Source organism: Euprymna scolopes, chromosome 26 (genome assembly GCF_053919585.1).
Source record: "Euprymna scolopes isolate OS-2025 chromosome 26, ASM5391958v1, whole genome shotgun sequence".
Taxonomy (NCBI): Eukaryota; Metazoa; Mollusca; class Cephalopoda; order Sepiida; family Sepiolidae; genus Euprymna; species Euprymna scolopes.
This window is the reverse complement of record NC_136507.1, coordinates 70,217,104-70,244,894: the sequence shown is the minus strand read 5'-3', so window position 1 is coordinate 70,244,894 and position 27,791 is coordinate 70,217,104. Positions and strand designations below refer to the sequence as shown.

Sequence of the window (27,791 nt, the reverse complement as noted above, 5' to 3'; positions counted from 1 at the left end):
CTTCATATATATATATTGATTGGACTCTGGATTCATGTATCTCTATGGTAAGGTTCACATCTCTGTCCCGTAGAGGCTGATTTTGTCTGTTGTCGTCAGTTCATCTCGATCTTCCAAAGCCTTTTCAACCTAGCCCAAACCACAACCTGTCTTCAACTGTCCCCATCCTTGAACTGTTGTAAACGTCCAACTCAACTCTGGCTGTCTAAAACCGGACTGTTGCCAACTGGACTGTCGTTAAATATACTGTTGTAAAAAATTTAACTCCCTACTGTCATAAAACATTTCCAATCAGACACTGTTGTTAAGTCCAACATTGTCACAATCAATAGTTTTTATTGTCACTTACTCAGAGCCACTCCCCAATAAAACTAAATATATCCCTAATCATTGTTCAGCCCAGTCATTTGTCACAATTGAACTGACAATCGCATGTACAGTTTCTTTTGTCTATCTTCCTACTTATTGTCTGCTAAGAAACCCTATTTTCTATTTCTTTTGTTATCTATCCTTTTTTGTTCTACTTCCTAGCACTTGACAGGGATATCACATATATATATATTCTGTTGCTTACTCATAGCCACACCCCAAACATTGTAAAAACTAAATATATCGCTATCCATTGTTCGGTTCCACCTCATGTACAGTTTTTTTTTAATCTATTTCTCATTTTTTTCTTTTGTCTTTTTTCTCTTACTTCTTAGTACTTAACGACTACAGTATCACATACACAGGGTGGGGATATCAGGTGCAGTTGGAGCAAATTTTGGGAAGCACGAGAGTTTTGAAGGATGCAATTGACGCAGGCAGTTTGTTCCATGTTTCACTCGAGTTCGACAAGATGTTGTTTGTATGGGTAAATATGCAAAATAACCCAAGAATTTGTGAAACTTAAAAGCAATAAAAATGAAAACAAAGCAACTCACCTCGGTTCTACAGGCAGGGGTACAGATAAAATCTTTTCACCAGTTCCAATTCCAGCTAGCTTGGCCACATCTCCAGCCCATGGTCCAGCGCAGTTGATCACTAAAGCAAACTGCGATTGATAAATAGTGCCTTCAGATTTGACCTACAAAAAAACTTTAATTTAATTATTATTGACAATCAGAAATTTTTGTTTTAAATTGAAATCTTAGAATTTTCTTCTCTTTGTTTCTCTTAGTCTATATGTCTTTTACACTTTTTCTCAGAAACTACCGGGCCGATTTGCCTGAAATTTTGTATAGACCTTTGTCGCGACAAGATGCAGTGAACTGATGCAGTAAGTATTATGGTATCCGTTCGATGCACAGTTACAGATTAATAGCGTTTAGGCACCACAATATCACATTCACTCAAGAAACTTTTTCAGAAACTACTGGGCCAATTTGGCTGAAATTTTGTATAGACCTTTGTCATGACAAGGTGCAGTGAACTAAGTATAATTGAATCCATTCGATGCACAGTTAGAAATTAATAGCGTTTAGTCACCACAATACCACATTCATTCCAGAAATTCTTTTTAGAAACTACTGGGCCAATTTAACTGAAATATTGTATGGATCTTTGTTATACGGTGCAGTGAACTAAGTATTATGATATCTACTTGCTGCACAGTTGGGAATTAATAAAGGTTAGTATTTAATGCAAAAATGAGCACAAATTTAACCATATTCAACCATCAATTTGGCATAAAGCACCCGTTCTAAGTCAATGAGCTATAACTTTTGCCCGTTTTTAATGGGGAAAACAGTCTTGTATAATAATTATAATGAAATCATTGTGCATACAGTGCTCAATAGGTGCACTAAAACTCATCAAAAGTGCATGCATATGTGTGCATATATATGGAGGGGGGCATCAGATGTAATTTTGACAAATTTTGGGGGAGTATGAGAGTCTTAAAAGAGGCACTGTCATAGCAACCACAACTGATGCAATTTGTTACATGTTTAAGCAAATCTGAGCATGAAATAATGTTGTTGGAAAGTCTCGGCAGGTGAATTGTTTTACGACTTTGTGTCGGTGTGTGTTAGACACATGGACATCAAAACGGTGCTCCGAGATGTTGTTGGCAAGATGGTTGATAATTTTGTGGTTATTTACAAAGTCAATTGTTAGATTTCAGAGTTTCCACGATGTTGCAATATTTTTGGCATACTATAAGGGTACAATCACAAAAATTTGAATGATTATATATATAGCCAGGGGATGATAAGAACAAACCAATCAGATACCACAATAACCATATAAAATATACTGAATCTTTTTGAATTGTTAAGTCATAGCTTTTCATCTTGATATAAGAAGGGAACTATACTCTGGTGATCCTGACTAGATTAATACTACCAAACTTTTTTACCTGGAATTCTTTACAATTCAAAGCTTCCCTGACTGGATTGATATTGTTAAATTTTGCTTGGAACAACTACATCTGATATTCACAGTTGGATAAGCTGGTCTAATGGTTATCGTACTTGACTCAATGTTGTTAGGTTTTGGTTTTGATCTTGGCTAGTATTTTTTTTTTTAACTTACAAGAAGTGAACTGCTTTATTTAATGGAATTTAACATTACATTTAATATTGGCCAATGCCAGATACATCTGCTAATATATATATATATATATATAGTAGTGATAGGATAATTCCAAAATTTTTCCCGATTCTGATACAATTACCGATTCTGATTCTTTTTAAATTTCTAAATATTTAATTGGATATTTGTTTTTTATTTTTTTGTTTTTTGAATTACTGTAAAACCTCCATGTTATGTCTGCATATATTTTCACAAACATAAAAAATACACTTGGTGGGGGTGGGGGGGTAGGCATATATTTCATGAATAGATCTTTTTAAATATTTTTCTCAAACCTTTTTGTTGTAATTGATTGAAAATAGTGAAACAGCTAAAATCTTATTTCTTTTTTAAAACAGGTGATATGTGCTTGTTGTTAGCTGCTGTAGTTATTTCTTTGGACATCTTTTTTGGTCATTTTTCTATTACCACTTCTTTGAGGATTCATAATGTAAAGAGTTTCCTGAACTTAATCCATTCTTAGCTCTTATAAAATCGTCAAATCCGAGATAAAAATATTACAGTGCAACTTTACTATAGTTTGTCTTTGAAGAAATGCATTTCAGAGAAAAACATTATTATGCACTTATGTGTCATGCTGAAATTAGTATAAATTCTAAAAATTACAAAAAAATAATCCAATAGAAAAATAATTATAAGTAAAAACAGATTTTTTCAAAGTTGCAATTTTTCGTTATAAATTAACCCTTCAGAAACTTGAAACAAGGGGAGATAATCGATATCCTATTTTTCAGGGCGGTCATCTTACTTTATCTTGAGAAACTGGACTGTTTTTTTTTTTTCCCCCAAAAATTAACTCTAGCACATCTTCTACTGGACCATTTTTCGTAATTTTTGGAATTTATATTAATTTTAATATGACATGAAAGCATGTAATAATATTTTTCTCTGAAATACATCTGTTCAAAAATACATGGTTGGGTTGAACGACACACTATAGTAAAGTTGCACCTAAAATTACATCTACTCGGTAAGAAGAAAATATAATCTTCATGTTGCGTTTGGACACATGATAGCGATTTGATGAACACATTTCCTGGAAGTGTTAATGTTCTTTTTTTTTTTTACCCCCCCCTTCCCCCAAACAAGGAATATTACCACTTGAACATATTTGATATCATGTCTATGCAGTTTCTGAAATGGTCTTTTCTCTGTTGACTGTGGTTGTCCTGTACAGTTTTTCCACCCTCTCAGGCTTTAACTTTTTTTCTCTCTCTTTTTTTTTTTACTTGGGAGTTCCCACTTATCAAGGCTCGAAGACCACTTGAGGATAAGGGTTGATGAATGTAAGGTGGCAGTGCAGTAAAATCAAGTAGAATTTGATTATTTATGGGGATGACTCAACAAGAACTTGTTTACATTGGGCTTGAAGGCTACCATCTTGTATTCAACCGGGAAGCAGGCCAGCAAAACAGCATTCCACAGGTGGATAGTTCTGGGAAAGAACTTCTCTTTAAGAAGCGATTAGTTTATTGTTAATTGGCTGAGGCTAATCAGGCTGTTCAAGCATATTTTGCAGGCCAGTGCTCCTCTTTGAGAGTGACGGCTTTTCAGTCACCGGTGTCATATCTTCTCAATATGGAAGAGAGATAAATGATGGGAACTGTGGGAAGTTGAACATCAAGATGTCTATTCACATTACATTTAAACTTCTGCAGGTTAGTATAGTTAAGGAAGCAGAAAACAGGAAGAGAATTCCAAAGCCTAGCAGGCCAAGGGAAGAAATTATTAGAGAAAGCAAGCTTTCCTGGATGTAGGGATGCCAACAGTGAAGAGGTGGGATTTTACTGCTTGACAGAGTATGCACATCAAGGGAGCACAAATGCTAGGAGTTCATCAGAGTACATTCCATTAAAATACTTGTAAAACAGACACAGGGATGCAACATTATAGTGATGGGACAGAGGTTAGAGCTTGGTTGATAGTGTGGGACCTATTATATTTGAGACTCCTTTTTGAACACTGTTTAAGAATCGGAAACTAGTGGCAAATGAACCAGACTACCAGATGTGGCAACAATGCTCCATGCATGAGTGAATTATGGCTTTGTAGAGATATAGAATACTCTCTAGTTGGGGTAATTTTCTAGCATGGCATAGAGAGCCCACCTTCATCGATTAAGAAATGTTGATTTACCTGAGCTGAATTGATGCTATATCGCTCTTCATATCCGTTACTACCAGCCACTTTGTATGTTTGTTTATCAAAGCCAACAACTTCACCATTCACGTATTTGACACCAAGCGCCAAGTTCTTATGTTTAAAGGCTCGTATTAAAGTCCACGGATCACACCAACCTTCACCTTCCAAACCTGTATGTAAAGAAAGCAAAAAAGATTTTAAATTATATCAGAAAATTTCAAAACTCGCCCTAGAAAAGACGACATGATTCCATTTCCATTTGATAAAAACCAGTTTTCTTTTTTTGTTGCAGACCATTTACTAGTTGGCCAGTTGTGTATAAATCCCAAGAGCGATAGAAGCCATCTATCATGTCTAAAAATGACACAATGTTCAACGAGTGAGATCGGTGATATGCCGCTGTACAAACAACTCATACTCTGTACCAATCCAAGTTATGAAAACAGGACCATTGCCAGCACCCTCAGAATGCATGGCTGGATTGTCACGAATAACAGGGACATGCCCAGGGTGATGAAAACAAAGTTTCCAGTCATGGTTATGGTTTTTGGTGTGGTTTCAAGTGAGGGCTACATCATGCCACCTCACATCTTCAAAGTTGGTTTGAAAGTCAACACCAAAGTACCTGGATGTGCTGAAGAGTGTGGTGATCCCCTGGTGCAATCAGGTGGCCACTAGAGGACCCTGGGTATGGCAACAGGACTCGGTGTTGACCCACAAATCCAAAGAGACCCACGCTTGGCTTCAGAAGGATTGCGACGACTTTGTACTCTTCTCTCACTAGCCCCCCACTTGTAGAAAAGGCATGCTCCCAGTTCTGAACCCATATCAAGGTAGTGATTGAGGCTGAATGCAGCTACATTGAATAGATGTCAGCTCTACTACATAATCAAATTATCTGAATTGATTTTTTCAATAAAAGTTTAAAATTAAAGCTGTAGGGTGACAATTTTATCGTTCTCCCCTGTATACAGAGAACCATTATTTATTTTACTCGAAGTCGTATATAAAAAAAGATAATTAAGAAATTGTTTTTTGGCATTGGAAAACAGGCACTAATTTTTCCGATTTCGGAAAAAAAGCAGAACTTTGGGGGGTATCAGAATTGGTATAATTCTGATACCCGCAAAGTTCCGGTTTTTGCAATTCCTGATTCTGATTAATCGTGCCAACACTAATACCTACCCATCGGACTTTACTCCAAATTTACTCATATCACCATTGGCATCATGTAATTCAAATCCCTTACTTTGTAAACTGTTTTTTTTTCAGATTGAATGAAACTGTTTTTCTTCTGCTTGTTTCGACATAGATGCTCCCCCCCCACCTCATTGCCCAGTTATATCTCTCTATTCTTTAAAAATTTTTTTGTTCGGTAAAATATTCCTCCTCCTATTTGCTGTTAAATAAATATTTTAATTATACTTTGGTAATCTCGCATGCTCGTTCTGTTCTTCCTTTCTATAAATGGTGTCCTGTTCTGTTGTTAACTTGAAACTCAAGGACCTACAAGCCGATCCTGGATATCTTTTTATTTTTGTTTATTATCATTGTCACGTGCATGCTGCCATAGTTCCCAACGAAGCTGAACATGACAATGTATATACCGGCAGGAATTGTTACTCTACACTGTAAGCATAAATCACTAGTGTCCATAGCTATAAATGAATAATAATTATAATTATCACGCCCCTTTAAGAATACTTAAGGATGGGCACTGTCTGTGAAATTATAACTAAGGCAATCAACTAGTGTCTATGCAATGTTCACAACTTCCACTCATGCAAACATTCTAGATTGTCCTTGTATTCATGTGAGCACGACATTTAATAGTTTTTAATTTCCTTCATTCCTGAGGCAATTGTTTAGAGAGGATTTATTCACCTATAAAAAACCGTTACGTATTTATGAACATTAATGAAATACAACATGGTGTAGTTGAAGTTATGGCAGCAACTAAACTTAGTTTCAAATCATTTGTATGCTACAACATAAAGCTAAACAATCTACTTTTCATATGGGGTTGGGTGGGTGATGGGTCTACCTGACCCTGTCAATCATCCAGGTAAAACAACTGCAGCTGAAGAAGAACTATATGCTGACACTTTCAAACAAAAATACAAAAAAAATGCTTACCATAAGTTCCAACTTCAATTCCTTGTAAATTTAACCATGGGAATTTATGTGCAAGTCTTTCTCGACTCATAACTTCCACTTTTGCTCCTATTTCCCTAAAAATAAGAAAATTCCTTTAAATTAACATAAATAAATTTAAAATGGGGGGGGGGAATCCTTTTTATAATTATAGCCAAACATTTTTGGTTCTAATAGCAATTGTTGAAATGAGGATTTTTTAAAACAGGGCAGGTTGACACTTGGAATGTAAGCGGCTAGTATTTGGGATCATGTCTAACAGAGAACTGTAGAGAGTTGAGCAACAAGATGTCTGTTCACATTACATTTAAACTTCTGCAGGCTAGTACAACTAGGGAAGCAGGAAACAGGGAAGGAGTTCCATAGTCTAGCAATCCAAAGAAAGAAACTATCAGAATAGAAGGCTTTCTGGTATGTAGGGACCTAAACAATGAAGGGATGGGATTTTATTGTTTATCGGGTTAGTCATGAGTATGTACATGAAGGGGACACAAGTGCTAAGAGTTCATCAGAGCGCATTTCATTAAAGTAAAAGACTGATAATTTGTATTATTTGGACTACCATTTTTATCTTGGATGTCATTCTCATAACGTTTTAGTAAATGTAACGTCTGATCTTTCTGACATGTTAAGTAATAATTTTTTTTTTTTTCATGGAAATCGCTTGAGACAAGGCATAAAGTCACTTAACGATAACGAAATATGCTTATTGCGGAGACACGAGATGCCTATTGACCTTAGTCTTGAAAATACCAAGGCTGTAGGTGGAAGGAAAACAGTGAGCAGGAAGAGAGTTCCACAACCTTGAAGTTCTTGGAAAAAAGCTACTGGAATAGGAAGACATATTACAGTGAGGTATTAAAACAACAAATTGATGGAGACCTCTAGACCAACGAGTTAAATGAGCTGGAACAAAGGAAGCAGGGAATAAATCAGACAATTCTGAGGAACACATGTCATCACAATATTTGTAGAAAAGACTGAGACTAGCAACATCACGTCTGTGAGAAAGTGGTTGCAGTGAAGACGAAAGTATTGGGCCAATCAAATTACAGATACGTTTCTGCAATTCATCAAGAATCTTCAAATCGGACATAGACTCACCAGCCCAAATATGACAACAATACTCCATACATGGTCTGATAGTAGATTCGTAAAGATAAAGAATAGCCTCGGGTGTGAGAAAGTGTTTAGAGCGATACAGAGAACCGATTTTACAAGAAGCAAAAAGAGCAATGGATTTAAAATATGGACTGCAAGCAAGATCTAATGAGAAAGAAAGACCAAGAAGTTTTAGAATCAATTTCTCATCACGAGCAGAACCATCCATAAGAATCTCAGGAAGAAAAGAGACATGGCTACGATTGAAAGACAATAGCTGAGTCTTGACAGGATTAAACAAAACAAGCCATTTCTTACCCAAATTCATTATAAAACCCAAATCAACTTCTAGATCACCTGCATATTTCAACTGATCCGAGAAATATGGAAAAAAAAGCAATACCAGAATAGAGGTGTCATCAGCATAAATGTTCTAAATGACAATCTTTTGGTGGTTGAAGGTTCAATCCTCAATATGAGTGATACTAAGAATATAATTACAACTTAAGACTTCTTTCTACTCAGTCATGGCTGACAGAATGAGAACTAGCATAGCGTATAAATTAAATAAAATGATTCAGTTAGAAGTTTGACAAGATGCACTTGAAGAAAGCTTGGGGATTATATTGACCAAACGGTTGTCAGAATAATATCCAAGATGTGAAAAGTGATGGGAATAATTCAAATAACACTAATTAATATTAATATGCTTTTGTGTCACGATTTCATTTAATTTTTATTCAAAAAGCAAGTGTGAAATTTCAATATGGTGTATCGATGTTGCATCCCTCTGCCTGTTTTACAAGTATTTTAATAATGGATGCTAAATACCCCTGACAAACTCAACAAGCAGCAAAATCCCACCCCTACACAGTAGAGCTCCGTAGATGTAAGAAGGTTTTCTACTCTAATAGTTTCTTCTCCAGAACTACTAGACTCTGGAACTCCCTTCCGGGTTCATGTTTTCCCAACTGCACTGACGTGCAGAAGTTCAAGTGTAATGTGAATAGACATCTTGCTGCTCAACTCCCTACATAATATCTCTGCAACTTCGGTCCCTGATAGCAGCCCTCTACATCAAAGTGGCACTGTGCCTTGCTTGCAGTGAAAATGGAATCAAAAAAAGAAAAGAAGATATTACTGCTATGCTTAAATGAAAAATGTTGAATACTATATCTATATTTTATTTCTCTTAGTGTGTCTGTCTGTTGCACTTTTTCTTGGAAACTACTGGTCTGGCTGAAATTTTGTAGGTACTTTTGTTATGATAAGGTCCATGAAACTAAGTATTATACTATCCATTCTATGCACAGTTAGGGATTAATAGCGTTTAGTCACCACAATACCACATTTAGTCTAGAAGTTTTCTCGGGAACCACTGGGTTGATCTGGCTGAAATTTTGTATGGATCTTTGTTATTATATATATTTATATTATGAGGTGAAGTGAACTAAGTATTATGGTATCTGATGTAGGGATTAATGGGGTTTGAATGAAGGCAAATTGAACTTTATTCAACCACCAATTTGATATAAAGCACTTATTCTAAGTCAATGGGTTACAGCTTTCCCCTCGTTTTTAATGGGTTAAAATGTTTCTCATTTTAGCAACAAAGAACTTTGTCTTTTACCCATGTAAAATAGAAAAAACTTAATTTGATCAGAATCAATGAAGTTGACAAACAAGATTACCAAAAATTAAAAAAAAAATGTCTTTCATGATCCTTTCAAAGTTCAAGTCAAGTAACACTAACTGTTTTGGTGCAACTACGAACGGCTGGTAATCAGTTGTTCAAGAAGTTTAAAAAAAATTTTATTACTAGAGAGTCACCGCTTATCAAGACCCTAAGGCCATTTGAGTATAAAGGTTAATGAGTGTTGTTTATGTTGGACTTGAAAACGACCATGTAATAATCAGCTGAGAAACAGTTTCATGGTATTGTGTTCTGCGGGTGGGCAGTTCTAGGAAAGAAACTTTGCTCATAGAACTTTTGTTTAACCTTAGCACAAACAGAGAGTAGGGGAAATTATTGACAGTTGTTGTAGCTAGATGAGTGTTCTTGTGAATGTTTTACAGGGTGGGAATAGATTGCACTTGCCATGACTATAAGAAGAATAGCAATGATGAGGATGGTGTAGCATTTTATAACAACTCACTTCCACTTCCAATGAATAGAGTTTATAAGTAGATGTTGTGATATATCAATATTTAATTGTGAGTGTTTTGTTGAAACATAATTTGCCATGTAAAGTAGATTAAAAAAAAATATATCAGAAATTAAGCTACAGGAAGTTACGTGCGTACAGGAAGTTACGTCATGGCTAGAAGTGGATGTGGTGATGAGACAAAACAGATTCTGTCTCTTGGATGTTTGCTATCAAAGTGAACAGGCATCTTTTTTTTCAAGCTTTTCCACCACCCATTATGGCGATGATTGTGAAGATGATACAATCATCTAGCTGAACTTTGCTGCAAAAAGAAAATCAAATAATTAAAGGAGATGCAGACCAGAGCAAATGATGGAGTTATTGTTGTTCTTTTTAAATATTTTCATTATTACAACACCATAGAGAGAAAAAAAAAAGAAAAAATTAATATGTCTATGACAACTGTTGCAACTACTTATTAAGCTGACTACTTACAACACTTCAACATGACAGCTATGTTTTGACTTTTTGTCAATGAGACGATGCTAGTCAGCTGAAAAGAATTGGTCAACTGTACTATCACAGCGACACTAATGTCTAAGGCATTCGAAGCAAGATAACTTTCTTCTGTTGATACGATCATTCCATCTCAGATGATTGACCCCTACCTCTTGCTTTAATCGCCATGAATAAAAAGGTTTGAATTACTTACCGTTGCATCTTGGCATTAAGAACAAGCTGTTCGGCACCTTCTGGAGATGCCAAGAAGAGGTACCCCTGTGGATTGAACTGGATGTCAGGAGGATCCATGTCTTGAAAGAAAGAGAGAGAACAGTAAATAACCTAAAAAGAGTTGATATGCTAGACACAACAAAATTGTTTATTATTAACTTTCAGAAAGTTTTCTTTTTCTTTCAAAATTTTAAGCAATGTTGAGCCTGGTCAGTACTGAAATGAGTGGCCACTAGGAAATTCCAAATGCTGTATGCACTCCTTGCTTATCTCAGCATTGTTTCCAATCGTCTAGTGCTTCCCCTTACCACTGAACTCAAGCAGTGCCGATTCAGGAGGTGTGGTTGAGGGATTGCGTAATCCTTGCTTCACAATTACATGTGCAGCTATCCTTACAGGGAGTATCCATTGTCTTTCGATTAAAATTTGAAATAATTGTTATGCAGAAATTTGAATTTTAATCTTCAGTTCGAATTACAAGTATTCAGTTTTCCGTTGTTGTTAGTGTTAGGGACAATTAATTGGAACCTGGAATCGGAAAAAATCAAAATGTTTTTGAGGTATCGGAATCAGAAAAATTTGTGCCTACTTTTTTTTTTTTTTTTTAATCTCAAAAACGATTCTTTTAATTGTCTTTTTTTTTTAAGTTCATTTTTGTTTTAGAAAAAACAAAATCTTCCACTGTTGGTAATAATGTAAAAATAATAAATATTTATTGATTTTTAAACAACCAGTAAAACTAAAATCTTTAGATTATCTTTTGAAAGTGTGTTTTTACGGTTGAGAAAATATATGCACATTCAACATGTATTTTTAAGCTAATCGGGGACAAATAACAACTCTGTAGTTAAATATTGCATTGGAATCAGGAAAATATTGGAATCGTCTCATGTTGCAAACTTAATTTTAAACATGATCTTCACAACTGAGACAATTTCTATTTTTGTTCCTTTTCCCCACAGTAAAAAAACGACCCTGGTGTCTAACTCTGTCCCGTGGGAAGGCATTGTAAATAGGAACAATTGTAAACCATTGAAATTTCTATTTCCAAATTTAAGCGTAACAAATCAACTTTGAATTGTAGGAGACGCATAAGACAGGCACATCCTATTGATGGTCATCCCCACAAAGAAATTACACTAGATTACAATATCCTGGATGTAGTAGATTCTTTCTGGTGTCTAGAAGATATGCTGTGTATAGGTGATTGACATGAATTCAATATGGTTACAATAATGAAGGCAGCTTGGGCAAAATTTTGTGAGTTGTTGTCTCCGACATCACGTTTTGTCGCTCTCTACGTCTGCAGTTAGTTGTATAACAGCTGTGTCAGGAGGATCATGATATATGGTAATGAAAGTTGGGCTCTTGTTCAGTCTTATTTTTCAGCGCAATGACAGATTTATGAACAGATGCAGTTGAAATGTAAAATCTGATCAAACCAAATATATCAAGTCAGAGGATTTGTTAAAAAGCACTACACTTGCCCAGCATGGAAGGTTAACCTAAGGATGAATTGATTGCACTGCTATCGTCATGTGGAATATTCATCCTCCTGGATAAACAATTATAATATAACTAGCAGGAGCGCCAGGCATTGCCAGGTTGTAAAATATGCTTTAATATGAAATTTTATTTTACACAGATTTCGTATTTATTATAATAGAGTCAATTATTTTCATATTATATATTGTACCTAATATATAGTCATGAGTTTCAAAAGTAAAAGAAAAAATATATATAATTTGCATACCATCAGCTAGAATCGAAACCAAAACCAAAACATAACAAAACATGGTTTCAATCATGAAACTATGTCTACAAGTTAAGCAGAGACTGAAGTTTGTACTCAATATGGTTGGACTGTGGAAAGGAGTATGAATTTTATTGAATACAAGCTAGTTTCCATGACAACAATGTTTTTGGATAGACAAGATGCAAGCAAGGGTGATCGGACGGTCCACAGAATTTTATAATTATATAGATATACAAGTGGCATTCACCATAGGTGGGTTGAACTGGCTTCCTCTGAAGGAGGAAGTTTCTAGAGAATATCAAATTCACAAGCGATCCCCAGTCGCATGTATATCTCAGTCAAGGGTAAGTGACAATGTTAAGTTTTACAGTTTTTGCAGAGAGATGCTGACATCCTCTACATGCAACACCTGGTATTCCCAATGGTACTGGCCAGGGCTCAAACATTGCTTAAATTTGGTAAGCTAATGAGAACTGATGTGTCAATGTGATTATCCCCATACATAAGCCACTGCAGAAGCATGGATTTTCTAAATCACAGGAAGGTTGGCTGGCGAAGGAAAACTTGGAGGAAAATGATTGGACAAAATTGCACAGAGTGGAATTTGGAGACTGCTGAATCATGAGATGTGGAGAGTGAACTTGTATAATATTAGAAAATGTCTGATTCCTGAACAAGGAAAGAGTTATAATTAATGAATAGAAGAAAGACTAATGAAACTGTAATCTCAAATTTAAGATTAACTCCATGATGTCTCAAATTTAAGATTAACTCCATGATGTCTTAAATTTAAGATTAACTCCATGATGTCTTAAATTTAAGATCAACTCCATGATGTCTTAAATTTAAGATCAACTCCATGATGTCTTAAATTTAAGATCAACTCCATGATGTCTTAAATTTAAGATCAACCTCCATGATGTCTTAAATTTAAGATCAACTCCATGATGTCTTAAATTTAAGATCAACTCCATGATGTCTTAAATTTAAGATTAACTCCATGATGTCTTAAATTTAAGATTAACTCCATGATGTCTTAAATTTAAGATTAACTCCATGATGTTTTAAATTTAAGATTAACTCCATGATGTTTTAAATTTAAGATTAACTCCATGATGTCTTAAATTTTTAAGATTAACTCCATGATGTCTTAAATTTAAGATTAACTCCATGATGTCTTAAAATTTAAGATTAACTCCATGATGTCTTAAATTTAAGATTAACTCCATGATGTTTTAAATTTAAAATTAACTCCATGATGTTTTAAATTTAAGATTAACTCCACGATGTTTTAAATTTAAGAGCTGTGGTGAAGATAATGCAGAAAGTGACTTACACAAGTGACGGCGCCTCTGTCTATCTTGTCGGGTGACAGAAACAAAGAAGGGAAGAGAAAGGAAAAACCTTCGCTTTGTAGATGACTCGTTAATATACATGTGGCATTAATTTGCATATGAAGACAGTGACAGCTGTGAAAAACGACTAATGGGAAAGCCACTTAGAAGGTTTTTTTTACAGCCGAGAGAGATCAGACGTTGAAAATTACAGCTATTTATTTATTTTTCACTAAAAAAAAAAAAAAAATGTCGCCTTTTGAAATACTTTAAAAATTCTTTGAGTCAATCTAGCACAACTCCAGGACACATTTTCACAGCTGTCATAATAATTGGGAGTCCAATTTTAATTTTTCATCAGAAAAAAAAAAAATTACATAGAAACATATAGCAAAAAAGTTATTTTCTTACCTAATACACTTAAGTGTTGTTTGATATTCTTAAGGAAATTTGTTGTAAACATGGATAGACGAATATTTTCTGAAAGGGAAAACTGGTGACGGATGCCTCCTACAGACAGGGCACTTGATGCACGGGTATACTGTTATAGAGAAAAAAAAAAGAACAAATTTTAAAGGATTAGACAAAATTCAGAAATTATTCTCAGACACTTAAAATAAAATGCTGTAAATACGCTGGTTATTTATTCCAGGAATGCACCAAAAATTTTCTTATTAAAAACAATGCATTGCACTATTGATTCCATGTTTTTCTTAATTTTCTTTGCAAATCTCGATGCTTTTTATTTTTTGTAGCAATATCAACATTGCCCATTGACATCAGCCTAAAGATAAAAAATAATTGAATAAAAACAAAGAATGAAGAAATTTTCTTCATTTTTCTTTCTTTTTTTCATTTTCTTTTTAATTCCTTCATTATTTTTTATTTGTTCTTATTTGCCTTAGTTTTTCTTCTTAACGCAACTACGCTAAAATAGCAAAATTCAAAAAACAGAAATGCACCAAAAAATTTCTGATTAAAAACAATACATTGCACTATTTTGCCATGAAAAGCAATTTTACTGTTCAAAAAAGGGAAATTTATATTCTTTAAGGTATCACTACTCTATTTCCTCATTTTCTCTGAAGTTAAGGTAATACCTATTTGTTTCCTTCCATCCTGATAGTTCTTCATTCGTAATGTTGCTGACCCTTTTCCTCTTGGATATTATTGTCCGATTTCCTCTTTATTTCTCATGTTACTGTGCTATTTCCCTGTCTCTCTTTGATATTAAACTGTCCCATTTTCTCTTTTCTTATGATGTTACCATCTCATTTCCCAAATCTCTTTCATGTTAATCCCATTTCTGCTTTCTCTATGATATTACTGTCCCATTTCCTCTCTATTTCTTGTTCCTCATTTTATCTAATATTACTTTTGCATTTTCCCCTGATTTTACTGTCCCATTTCATCCTATCTGATGTTACTGTCCCATTTCCCCCTTCTCTCTCTAATGTTACTATCCTATTTTTTTCTCTTTTTCTCTGATGTTACATCCCATTTCTTTTTTGCTCTGATATTACTGTCCCATTTCATCCTTTCTTTCTAACTAGCAGGGATACCCGGTGCTGTCCGGTGTGGAGACGTGGTAAAGTAAGGCTATTGAGCAATCCAGCACCCCCTCCTCCCAATGTTTCACTCAAAATAGCAGCGAGTACCCGCGTGAGGAAAAAAAAAAAAAAAAAAATTAGCCGCAATAGCCTAGCTCGAACCTGTAATGCTAAGATGAAAAGGAGGTGAAAAAAGCAAACATTTTAATTGCCTCACCCACACGACTTGTAACGTCACGGGCCTTCAAAGTAACATCTTTTATATGTACATCAAGATTGGTAGATGCATGACTACAAAAATGTTGACGCTAAAACTGACCCCTCCTATCAAAAAATGGCCTAGTTGACAGTCAAAGAATTAATGTTTTTGGCCAATTTTTGGATAATTCTCGCCCAAGAGATGGATCTTCCTAACGATACCAATTTTGTCAGTGTTCATTGTGTGTGTTGAAAGTTTTTGGGAAACACACAAACACACAGTTTGCTTTATATATATACTAGCAAAAGTACCCACCGCTGACTGGATTCAAAAACAGCCTACAGAACATGGACTCTGATTTATGAAAGTATGATAGGTTATGAAAAGGAAGGGTTGTAAAGAGATAGCTTCGAATTTGGGGGTATCAAAACCAAAGCAAAATATGATGAATAAAAATAAAATAGATAAACCCCATAATTTATTATACCATACCTGTTCACACTGAAACACTTATCACAATATTCTGTGGATCTATATTAAAAAACCTTGTTAAACTTTGTGACATATTTCCATTCTATGGAGGTCAGGTGCGAACGAACACCCCATAATTTTATTATAGCATATTTCTTCAAACTGAAACATAATTATCAAAGTATATTTACACAGATAGATATGAAAAGTCTTTATTAAAGTTTGTGCCTATTTCCATTCTATGGAGGCCAGGCGCGAACGCAGACCCCACAATTTTATTATACCATTCCTATTTAAGTTAAAACATACTTATCAAAGTATTATTATGTACATCTATATCAAAAACACTTGTAAACATTTTTTTATAATTTTTTAAATTTTTTATTTCCATACTTTGTGGACCAGTCTCGTACGCATACCCCACAATTTTAATGAATAATCATTATGCCAGATCAAACATACCCATTCCTGTGTCTTGATACATCTTCTATCATTATATGTGATCAATTTTCTATAATAGTCAACCATATAGGATCCTATTCGTGACCAGACACACACACAGACGTTCAGCTTTATGTTATAGATATATAAACTGGGGGCATTGCCCGGGTGTGTGTGTGTGTGGGGGGGGTAAAAAGTGGTAGTAGCAGGGAGGGGGACATCAAAACAACAGAAGCCTGGGTGGAGAGAGGTATTAAAAAAAAAGTGGTAGTAGGCATACAAGGTTGAACTCGTAATGCGAAGGAGAAAAAAAAGGTTAAAAAAACATAACGTCTTAGCTGATGCCTCCATGGCACAATCAGAAGTTGTGAGTGTTGAAATTAAGCGTAGCCAATCCAACGGAGACAATGACTTGTGAAAATGTCAATGCAAAACCGACCCTTCCTTGTAAAAAAAACTGCCCAGTTGAGGGTGAAGGAATGTATGTTTTTGGCCAATTTTTCTATCTATTTTAAGGATTGAGCTTTAAAACGATACTGATCTCGTGAGGATCCATCGCATTTGTCAAAAGATTTTGGCCGACATACAAACACACACATTTTGCTCTTTATATATATATATAGACTAGCCTGGGTGCTCGGTGTTGCCCGGGTGTTTGGAGGTGTGTGTTGAGCAAAAAAAAAAAAAGTGGTAGTAGGGAGGCCGGCTTGAACTTATGATGCAAAGGTGGAAAATAAAGTGAAAGAAAATCTGATGACTTACCGTTACTCCATGACGTGACCGGAAGTTTAAATCATTCAAATTTAACGAAGTCAATCAAAAACAAAAGATGACTTGCTTTTAAACCTCCCACGAAAGCAAATTAGACACAAGATCGTTTTTAATGTGGGGGGGAAAACCAGCTCTCCCCCAAAAGGGGGCACTCTGACAGTATCCAAATAAATAGTAATTGTCTTAGTATGAAGGGTTTCCCCTACATTGACCAAGGACCAATTACAGAACAGATACTACCCGGCCTGAAGGTCAGGCGTTTGCATTCGAATAGTTTCGCTTTATTTATATGAAAAAGACAAACACACTGGAAACGATGGCACGGTAGGAATTTTTTTTAAATCGATCAAAAAAAATGAAAGAAAGGATATCCATTTACGAATGCAAGATATTACGATCTTGGAAGTATGCGAAAACTTCTCACAAAATCAACCGACGTGAAAAGCTTGATGCAAAAAGCCTTTCATGGACATACACAAATGCTCGCGCCCATAATAGAGTAGCAGAGGTGCCCTGCGTTGCCTGGGTGTTTGGAGCTGTGTGTGTTGAGAGGGGGTAGATAAAAAGAAATATATAAAAAAAAAATGATAACAAAAAAAAAAAAGTTTTGGTAGGTAGGAAGGATCGAACCAGAAACCTTGAGACAAAGGTGGAAAATAAAGTGTGAAAAAAACCTGACATGTTACCGCTCGGCCAGCAAGGGAGAATAACAGACGAATGTTTGAATTTATTTAAGGATTAAAAACTGAACTGACAGGTGTGTGTATTTAATGAGATCAAATATCACGCCATAGAAATCCTGCAGTTAACTTTTACTGCAAGGCAGTTTTTTTGGGGGTTTGTTTACCCAACTTTTGCTAGTTTTGTTTCCCTAAGATATTGGGGTGGGGAGAAACCAGCTCCCCATAAATGAATAGCAATTGTAAGATATAAAGGGTTTGTAAAAGTCGATGTAAATGAATCTAGATGCGATGCACGTTCGCAAATCGTAGATATTACAATCTACACGGCATATAAAAAGTTTGAAGAAATAGTAACCTCACAGAGAACCCCCGAAAAAAGCCTTTGCCAGACATACAAAAAATGTGCACACACATTTTGCCTTTTATATATATAGACTAGCGAAGGTGCCCGGCGTTGCTCGGGTGTTTGTGGGTGTGTGTGTAGGGGAAAAAAAGTGAAAGAAAAAAAAGTTTTGGTAGGCAGGTAAGCTGGAACCCGAAGCCTTGAGGTGAAGTCAGAAAAGAAAGCATGACATGTTACTTCTACGCTAAGAGGGCAGAGGAAATGAGAATCGTTCAAATTAAATGCTTAAAAAAACGCAGGTGCATAAATGAATGTCTGCTTTTCTAGGACAAACATCACGCCATAGAGAAATTAAATCATGCAGTTAATTCTGGCTTTAAGACAGCTGCCCTATTTGTTTGTTTCCCCAAGGTGTTGGGGAAAACCAGCTCCCCATAAAAGGGGAGTGTCCAAATGAATAGCAATTGTCTGATATGAGGGGTTTCTACCAGATTGATCAAAGCTGATTGCTTAATGGACGTGTGAGTATGAAAGGCCAAGAACATGATCTCACTTTTATAGTTTCGCTTTTATATACAACAAAGCATGAATGAACATACGAGAGGAAGAAATAGCGTGAATTTTGTTACATAAAAGTCGCTCAAATAAAAGATAGACACAACCTCCTTTTGTAAATCGGAGATATCATAATCTAGGGAGTATATATATAAAAATTTGTAAGAAATGGTACCCCGCCCTCTCGAATCCTTTGCCGGGCATACAAAACATATTTTCACTTTAATATTATAGATGTTACTGTTCCATTTCCTCTCTTTCCTTGGTGTTAATAACCCATTTTTTCTTTTTCTCTGATGTTACTATCCCATTTAACATTTCTCTGTTACCCCCATTTAGCCTTTTCTCTGGTGTTATCCCCCATTTAGTCTTTTCTCTGATCTTACCCCCCCCCATTTAGCCTTTTCTCTGGTGTTAACACCCATTTAGCCTTTTCTCTGGTGTTACCCCCCCCCATTTAGCCTTTTCTCTGGTGTTACCCCGCCATTTAGCCTTTTCTCTGATGTTACACCCCTTTTAGCCTTTTCTCAGATGTTACACCCCATTTAGCCTTTTCTCAGATGTTACCCATTTAGCCTTTTATCTAGTTACCACCCCCCATTTAACCTTTTCTCTGGTGTTACCCCCATTTAGCCTTTTCTCTGGTTACCCCTCCATTTACCTTTTTCTCTGGTGTTACCATTTAGCCTTTTATCGGATGTTACCCCCCATTTAGCCTTTTCCCTGGTTACCCCCCATTTAGCCTTTTCTGGTTAACCCCCCCCCATTTAGCCTTTTCTCTGGTTACTAAATGGGGAGGTAACCAGAGAAATATTTTCTGGTTACCTCCCCATTTAGCCTTTTATCTAATGTTACCCCCCCCATTTAGCTTTTTCTCTGGTGTTACCCTCCCATTTAGCCTTTTCTCTGGTGTTACCCCACATTTAGCCTTTTCTCTGGTGTTACCCCACATTTAGCCTTTTCTCTGGTGTTACCTCCCCATTTGGCCTTTTCTGTTACCCCCCATTTAGCCTTTTCTCTGGTTACCCCCCCCCATTTAGCCTTTTCTCTAGTGTTACCCCCCATTTAGCCTTTTCTCTGGTGTTACCCCCCATTTAGCCTTTTCTCTAGTGTTACCCCCCATTTAGCCTTTTCTCTGGTGTTACCCCCCATTTAGCCTTTTCTCTAGTGTTACCCCCCATTTAGCCTTTTCTCTGGTGTTACCATTTAGCCTTTTCTCTGATGTTACCATTTAGCTTTTTCTCTGATGTTACCATTTAGCTTTTTCTCTGATGTTACCATTTAGCCTTTTCTCTGGTGTTACCATTTAGCCTTTTCTCTGATGTTACATCAGAGAAAAGGCTAAATGGTAACATTTGGTTATCCCCCATTTAGCTTTTTCTCTGATGTTACACCCCCATTTAGCCTTTTCTCTGGTTACCCCCCCCCATTTAGCCTTTTCTCTAGTGTTATCCCCATTTAGCCTTTTCTCTGGTGTTACCCCCATTTAGCCTTTTCTCCGGTGTTACCCCCCATTTAGCCTTTTCTCTGGTTACCCCCCATTTAGCCTTTTCTCGGGTGTTACTCCCCATTTAGCCTTTTCTCTGGTGTTACCATTTAGCCTTTTCTGTTACCCCCCCCCCGTTTAGCCTTTTCTCTGATGTTACCGCCCATTTAGCCTTTTCTCTAGTGTTACCCCCCATTTAGCCTTTTCTCTGGTGTTACCCCCCATTTAGCCTTTTCTCTAGTGTTACCATTTAGCCTTTTCTCTGATGTTACCATTTAGCCTTTTCTCTGGTGTTACCATTTAGCTTTTTCTCTGATGTTACCATTTAGCCTTTTCTCTGATGTTACCTCCCCATTTGGCCTTTTCTGTTACCCCCCATTTAGCCTTTTCTCTGATGTTACATTTGGCCTTTTCTCTGGTTATCCCCCATTTAGCTTTTTCTCTGGTTACACCCCCATTTAGCCTTTTCTCTGGTTACCCCCCCCCCATTTAGCCTTTTCTTTAGTGTTACCCCCCATTTAGCCTTTTCTCTGGTGTTACCCCCCATTTAGCCTTTTCTCCGGTGTTACCCCCCATTTAGCCTTTTCTCTGGTTACCCCCCATTTAGCCTTTTCTCGGGTGTTACTCCTCATTTAGCCTTTTCTCTGGTGTTACCATTTAGCCTTTTCTGTTACCCCCCCCCCCCGTTTAGCCTTTTCTCTGATGTTACCGCCCATTTAGCCTTTTCTCTAATGTTCTCTGATGTTACCCCACATTTAGCCTTTTCTCTGGTGTTACCCCCCATTTAGCCTTTTCTCTGGTGTTACCCCCCATTTAGCCTTTTCTCTGGTGTTACCCCCCATTTAGCCTTTTCTCTGGTTACCCCCCATTTAGCCTTTTCTCTGGTGTTACCCCCCATTTAGCCTTTTCTCTGGTGTTACCCCACATTTAGCCTTTTCTCTGGTGTTACCCCACATTTAGCCTTTTCTCTGGTGTTACCCCCCATTTAGCCTTTTCTCTGGTGTTACCCCACATTTAGCCTTTTCTCTGGTGTTACCCCACATTTAGCCTTTTCTCTGGTGTTACCCCACATTTAGCCTATTCTCTGGTGTTACTGTATAGTTTCCTCCTTTCCCCTCATGTTACTGTCCCATTTCCCGAATCTCTGTCACTCTGATGTTGCTATTTACACTCTTTATTCTGGTATCTACTTGATGGCTTTCAGTTTTGTAATCGTAAATTGACAAATGGTGTTTATCCAAAAACAGGTATCCATTTTTAGGTGGAATGATTTTTTTTAGTAATTTGTTCTCATTTTCTAAAATTATCAATACAAAAGAAAATCAAACTCGATTTTATAATTTGAAATTCATTGCATTTACTTAATGGGCACTAGCTGCCTCTGCAAATATTGGTCATTGTCGGTCAGTGTTGATCATGACCATTGTCTGCATCTTGACTGTGCCAAAATGAAATCACCTGTCTTCAATTGTCGACACTAGCAGTTACTGGTGATTAGTGTTGGTTTAGGGTGATTACTTACGACTGCTCTGAAATTAAATTGCCTGTTTTCAATGGCTGTAGAGAGCACTGGTGGCCACTGGTGCTTAGTGGTGTTTTGAGGTGTTTGGTGGTCACTGACTGCCTCTACAACTATCAGGCATTGTCAGTCACTATCAATCACAACTATTTTTGACGTCCATTAGACTACTCGAAAATGAAATCACCTGTTTTCAATTGTCAGGTACTGTCATCCAGTGGCAAGTACTTTCGTTTAATGGTGATTATGACTGTTATGGGGGTAACTGGAAGTTAAAGCTTTTTAAAGGTGGTTACTTTCATTTGATGGCAGTGGAGAGTACTGCTGTATTGAGGCAGTTACTTGCAGGTATTGGTGTTTACTCACGTTCACTTGTGTACACTGTTCAAGTTATTCAATATTTATTGTTTATTAAATTGTTAGTGCCTCCCATGTTAAGAATAGGTTTATAAGTACTGCTTGCCCGGGTGTTTGGAGGTGTATGTTGAGCAAAAAAAGAAAAAGTTGTATTAGGCAGGCAGGCTTGAACCCATGACGCAAAGGCGGAAAAGAAAGTGAAGGTGTAAGGGTGTTGGTTGAACAAAAAAGAAAAAACAAAGAAAGAAAATTGCGAGCGCAAAAGAAAAAAAAATAGGAGTAGTATACAGGCTCGAACCCGTAACGCACTAGAGGAAAAAGAGGTGAAAAAAACAAACTGTTTTACTGATGTGCCTATCATGGTTGTGATGTCACGGGCGGTCGAAATTATGTGTTTTAAGTGATGTCGTGAATGCGAGGGTTGAATGACTTGCAAAAAATGTCAGCGGAAAAATCGACCCTCCCTGTAGAAAAGTACCCAGTTGAGGGTGAAGGAATTAATGTTTTTGGACAATTTTTCATTTGTCGTCTTCAAAATGATACCAATCTCGTGAAAATCTGTCGCCTCTGTCAAAAGTTTTAGGCAGACATACAAACATACATATATTCAAACAGATTTTTGCCCTTTATATTATAGATAATATTATTTCATCACGGTTAGTATTGTGCATAAGTATGCATATATTAACTGATAAGCGCTTGAATATATCACATATAAAAAGAAAGAAAAATTTGTAATATATACCATATATGAAAGAATGTTTTGTGACTGAAATAGGATATTTATCTTTTGTAATGCTCGAAACTTGGAAACGTGGGAATGAACTGAATGGAAGTCCTTGACTCCATCTCCCTAAAATGATGAATAAGAATGCAAAGAAGCAGCAGCAGCAGGCTGGACACATGCTGCTTGTTGGTGATTGCTGAACGTGTTTTTTTCCCCCCCCCGTGTGAATGCGTGTTAGATATTATTTTATAAATGTATTAGTTTTTTAATGGTTTGTGAAGGAAATAAAAAAGTTTCTCAATGATAAATGGCAGTCTGTTTAATGGCAAAGAGTAAAATCTCCAAAATAAAGAAATTTTAATAGAAAAAACTGTTGTTTATGGCTTACAATGAATGCCCTGAGGAAAGTCACATCTGAGTAATGATTACCAGTTGTAAACTAATAAAACTCTGTGTATTATTCGTGGTAAGCAGTCTGGAAGTCTGTGTCATAGTGTTATGTGTGGTAAGCAGAAGTTTTTATGTTTTTTGTCGAAGCGAGTTAAGCCGAGAAGCCATACTGAAATTTAGCTCCATCATTTTGAAAGTGTTCAAAAATGCAATCTATTAAACCGTGAAACAAATCTGAGCAGCCAATTAAATTGCTTGAAGCCGAAAAATGGAAACGACAGAGAGCGTTCATTATTTACAGATTTAATGAGTATTAGATGAGCATTAATAAATAAATAAATGCTAAAATGAAATAATCACAGATGCATGTAATAATTGAACCCTATGAAATATTTGGTAATGGTGTAAACTGGAGTAGAAGGAGGAAATAACAATGAATGAGGAAGCATTTTGCTACCACCTCTAAGTATGACTTGTTTGGCAGAGCGATTTTCCTTGGAATCATTAGGAATTTAGTATATTGAATAAAATCGATTGATAATGACCACAAAACACACATTAGGTATTGGCAGCTAGTGTGGCCATTTTAGATTAACGTGTGGCCGCAGTGTTTCCTTTCCAGTGGCATAATAAAGGGAGGAGGGCGGGAGGTGCCAGGAAGCGGAATTTTGCAGGGGTGAAAATAGAAAAAATTAAAATAATAAAAAGCTAACAACAAAAAAATCTGAAATTTTATACCAAAGTGAGTTTTTAAGGTCGTAATATTGTTATATATTCGGGGGAGTCATAAAGGAGATTTTGTCAAGGAGATTCGTATACGTGATCGTCTAGTTTCTAATGGTTTTATTTTTGATGTCTTCGTGGGTGTGTGTTTGTGGACATGCATTTCTTAACATACCTTTATTCATGTGTCGTCGGTTGTTCCTCTGGTTTTCATTGTCTCTTGGAGGGGAGCTGGCCTGTTGGATGAAGAATTCACTCCAAGACGATGAAATGGTTTTATAGTTTTTATTCACCTTCCAAAGGTCGACACAGAATGGAGGTGAACCTTGCTTGTTTGATGATACACGTCAGCGTCCTCCCCAGCCCAGGGGGGGGGGGACAGCTGAAAAGCCATCTGTCTTATTCAACACCCGAAAACCCAACTGCCAAGAAAGAATCAGCTAACCTCATCACATGATACCACGTCATCTGGTCAGCTGACCCTTCTTTTGCAAACGTGTCCACTGTCCACGTTATTCACCTCTCTCTCTCTCTCTCTCTCTCCCTCTCCCTCTCTCTTTCTCTATTCTCTAATAGAGACACACAGAGAGAAAATAGAAAGAGTAAGAAAGCCAGAGAGGGGGGAGAGATGCTCTTTAACATTCCTCCACCCCTTTTTTATCAAAATGTATGGCAAGCCATACATTTTTAATAACTAACTAACTAAAAAAAAATAATTATGTCCGAAGTACATCTTTATTTTTTCACTTTCCGGACTCACCCCTTTTCCAAGAAAGATCAGGCACCAGTACTCTTCTACAACACTATCAACCCTTCTGCTGCTTCTCAAAAGTCCCTCCTAGACATTAACTTGCTTCCAAGTTAGACAAAGATACAGCTTTGCAGATATACATCTTGTCTAGGCGGTCGCATTGTTGGATATTTTCCACTGACTCTGCTCTTTATTTGGACCACTTGGCCAAACAAATGGAGACTCCATTTTCGATCACTTTTTCGAAATGGGGCCAGCATATCGCAATTACGACCAGAACGTCGGATGCTCCATGTTGGTGGTAGCTTTATCGCATGGGGACTCGAACCCCAGACCCTCAGATTAAAAGTCTGATGCTCTACCGACCCAACCATCCCACTCGCGTTCTCGACTTTCAGCATAGGCCTAAGTCCCAGTTTTTTTTTCCTTTACTGTAATGCCCTGACGTCTTTCTCTGAGTGGTCCTATTACTGGAGCTTTGTTCTATTCTATCTACTACTTCGGGACTTCACAAAGCTCTTCTACTAACTCCCTTGGTTGGTCTAAGTCAAGATACGCCTTCACACTGATTCACTCGGAGCCTGTTTGAGTTCCTGGAACCCGACAAGATACGGAATCATCACTCCCTAACTAATGCGCCATCAATTTCTAACTAAGTAGTTTTCCCTTTGTGATTTTTCCGCATTCCCAGCAAGTCCCAAGATTCCAACCCAGATATCCCTCACACATTCCTCTAAAAAAATAAAAAAATAATAAGGCTCTATCTTGTCCCTTACGTAATCTGCATCTTTCCCTTTCTTCTATCTCCCCGTGATTAGGCTTGGTACCGACTGTCCAGTCGCTCCGTACCCTGAGGAATTATCGCGACCTCGCACGCCAGACTTTTGTTGGACAAGACTTATTGCCGTTGCTTGGGCCTACGTGGCATCTTCCAACTCACTGGAACCACTAGTATTGTTTTAACAGGGTTCTCATTACTCTAAAATAGTATTTCCCCTGCCAAATTTTCTAATTTGTGACAATACCGTGGCTTATAAAAAAAAAATAAAACAACAGAAAAAACTGCTTTCTACAGCCTAATCGCCTTGTAATTCTCATGAAAAAAAATGCAACTACGCGCTAAACGTCCCTAAAATATAACTAAACCAACCAAATCTATTCCAAAATAATTTAATTTAATAATACCAATTAAATTCACCCAGCATGGTTTTTTTTTAATTTTGGTACCTTTAATTCACAATATGGTAACATTTTATTTTCCTAAGTACTTGCATACATATTTCATTCATCTTCTCTTGAGCGATTCGTAACATAATGGCCACGTCAGCCATTGCACCCCCTCTGCCCCTTACACCATGTCAGAGGGCATTTCATTTGCTCCCTGAAGTTGATTACAACTAGATCCGCTCACACTGGACAGAATACATTCCGTTCACTGCTATGTCAGAAAAAACTTTCTTTTTCCAAAGTCGGTAAGCGCAACCTGCCTTGAAGACACATAGCTTCACGGAAAACATCGGATTTCCACACATGAAGTACTCAAACTTGCTCCATGTTGATTCTACTCGAAATCAACAGAAATCACGATAAAAAAAAATAAAATTCGAATCATTTCCCGAGAATAATGAAATTAATAACTACCCATGTAATTCAACACCTCTCCAAAATTCTAACATGCTTGCCACAGAAATTAAATTCCATTCACGCCCCACTTTTTTCTTTCATTTCTTCATATAGTTTATTTAACCCTATATTTATCCTTTTTTTTTTTTTTTTTTTTTTACCTTACTTATGTGGTCAAAACGTCACTCATGTCGAATAGAACATTTATTCTACTTTTCGAAAATTGAAATTAATACCGACTGAACCTTTGACTCTTCCGAAACTTTTTTTTTTTTTTTTTAAATCATTTATTACACTGTTTAAATCTTATTTCTTTCTCCCTATTTTATTATTACTATTTAATTAATTAAAAACACATTTTTTCTTTTATTAATCCTTCTTTCCATAGACCCCACAAGCAAGATTCCACCTCCCCATTCTGCGAAAAAAAAATACATGTCACAGAGTAAGAAAATCCTGCACAATACCATTTTAGAACACATCAATTACATAAAGAAAATAAATGAAAAAAATACAAAAATATCCTATAAGCATTCAGAAAGTCCCATCTTAGCAATAAATAAAATCCAAACAACAAAATTTTGTCCACGTCAGCAAAAAAAAATTCCTACGAAAAAAATCGCACAATCAGCGAAAAAGAAAAAAAATCATTTTACAGGACATGATCATTGTCTTTTCACTAAAAGCACATGAAGTTTCGCAGTCCAAAATTGCAACAAAAATTATTATTACAACAAACCTTTCGTGATTGACATGTTTTTTTTTTTTTAGTAAGGTGACAGGCTCATTTCTGACACACACGTTGTAGCTAACAAGTCATATGTTCTATTTTCTTTTTCTTTTTCTTTCTTTCTGTCCTTCTGTTTTACACTTGCTGTTTAATTCAAAATTAACAATATTTTATCAGTTTGTCTTTCGTTATAGCTGTTTTTTTTTCCAAGTTATTCTACTGTTTTTCTCACAGAAATTTTTTTTTCTTTTCTTTTCTTTTTTTCTCTTTACTATTATTTTTCCTTATTACTTAGTGTTTTAACGGACCATCGTTGTGTGTGTATTGATTTGTATTTCTTCTTTTTTTCTAATAATGTTCTTTCTCTTTTTTTTTTTCTTCCAGACATTTTATTGTGTTGTATAGTTTTTTTTTTTTTTGTTTTTGTTTTTTTCTTGTCTTAAAATCTCCTTTCCCTTTTAAGGGCCTGTTTCCACGTCGTATTTCTTAAACACAGGTTCGACTTCACATCGATGATGTGAACTTAGTC

General features: G+C 36.3%; 1 protein-coding gene across 1 annotated transcript in view; it reads right to left on the bottom strand.

The window, feature by feature from the left end:
- The window catches only part of LOC145248147 (FAD-dependent oxidoreductase domain-containing protein 1-like), a 53,329-nt gene that overhangs the window by 17,267 nt on the left and 8,271 nt on the right, over positions 1–27,791 (bottom strand). Inside the window, exons 2-6 of the mRNA XM_080109968.1 lie at positions 14,355–14,484; positions 10,834–10,933; positions 6,856–6,950; positions 4,714–4,889; positions 927–1,069 (exon numbers count right to left, since the gene is read on the bottom strand). Of these exons, the coding sequence (XP_079966094.1) occupies positions 927–1,069; positions 4,714–4,889; positions 6,856–6,950; positions 10,834–10,933; positions 14,355–14,484 (644 nt within the window). The remainder of the gene's footprint in view (positions 1–926; positions 1,070–4,713; positions 4,890–6,855; positions 6,951–10,833; positions 10,934–14,354; positions 14,485–27,791) is intronic.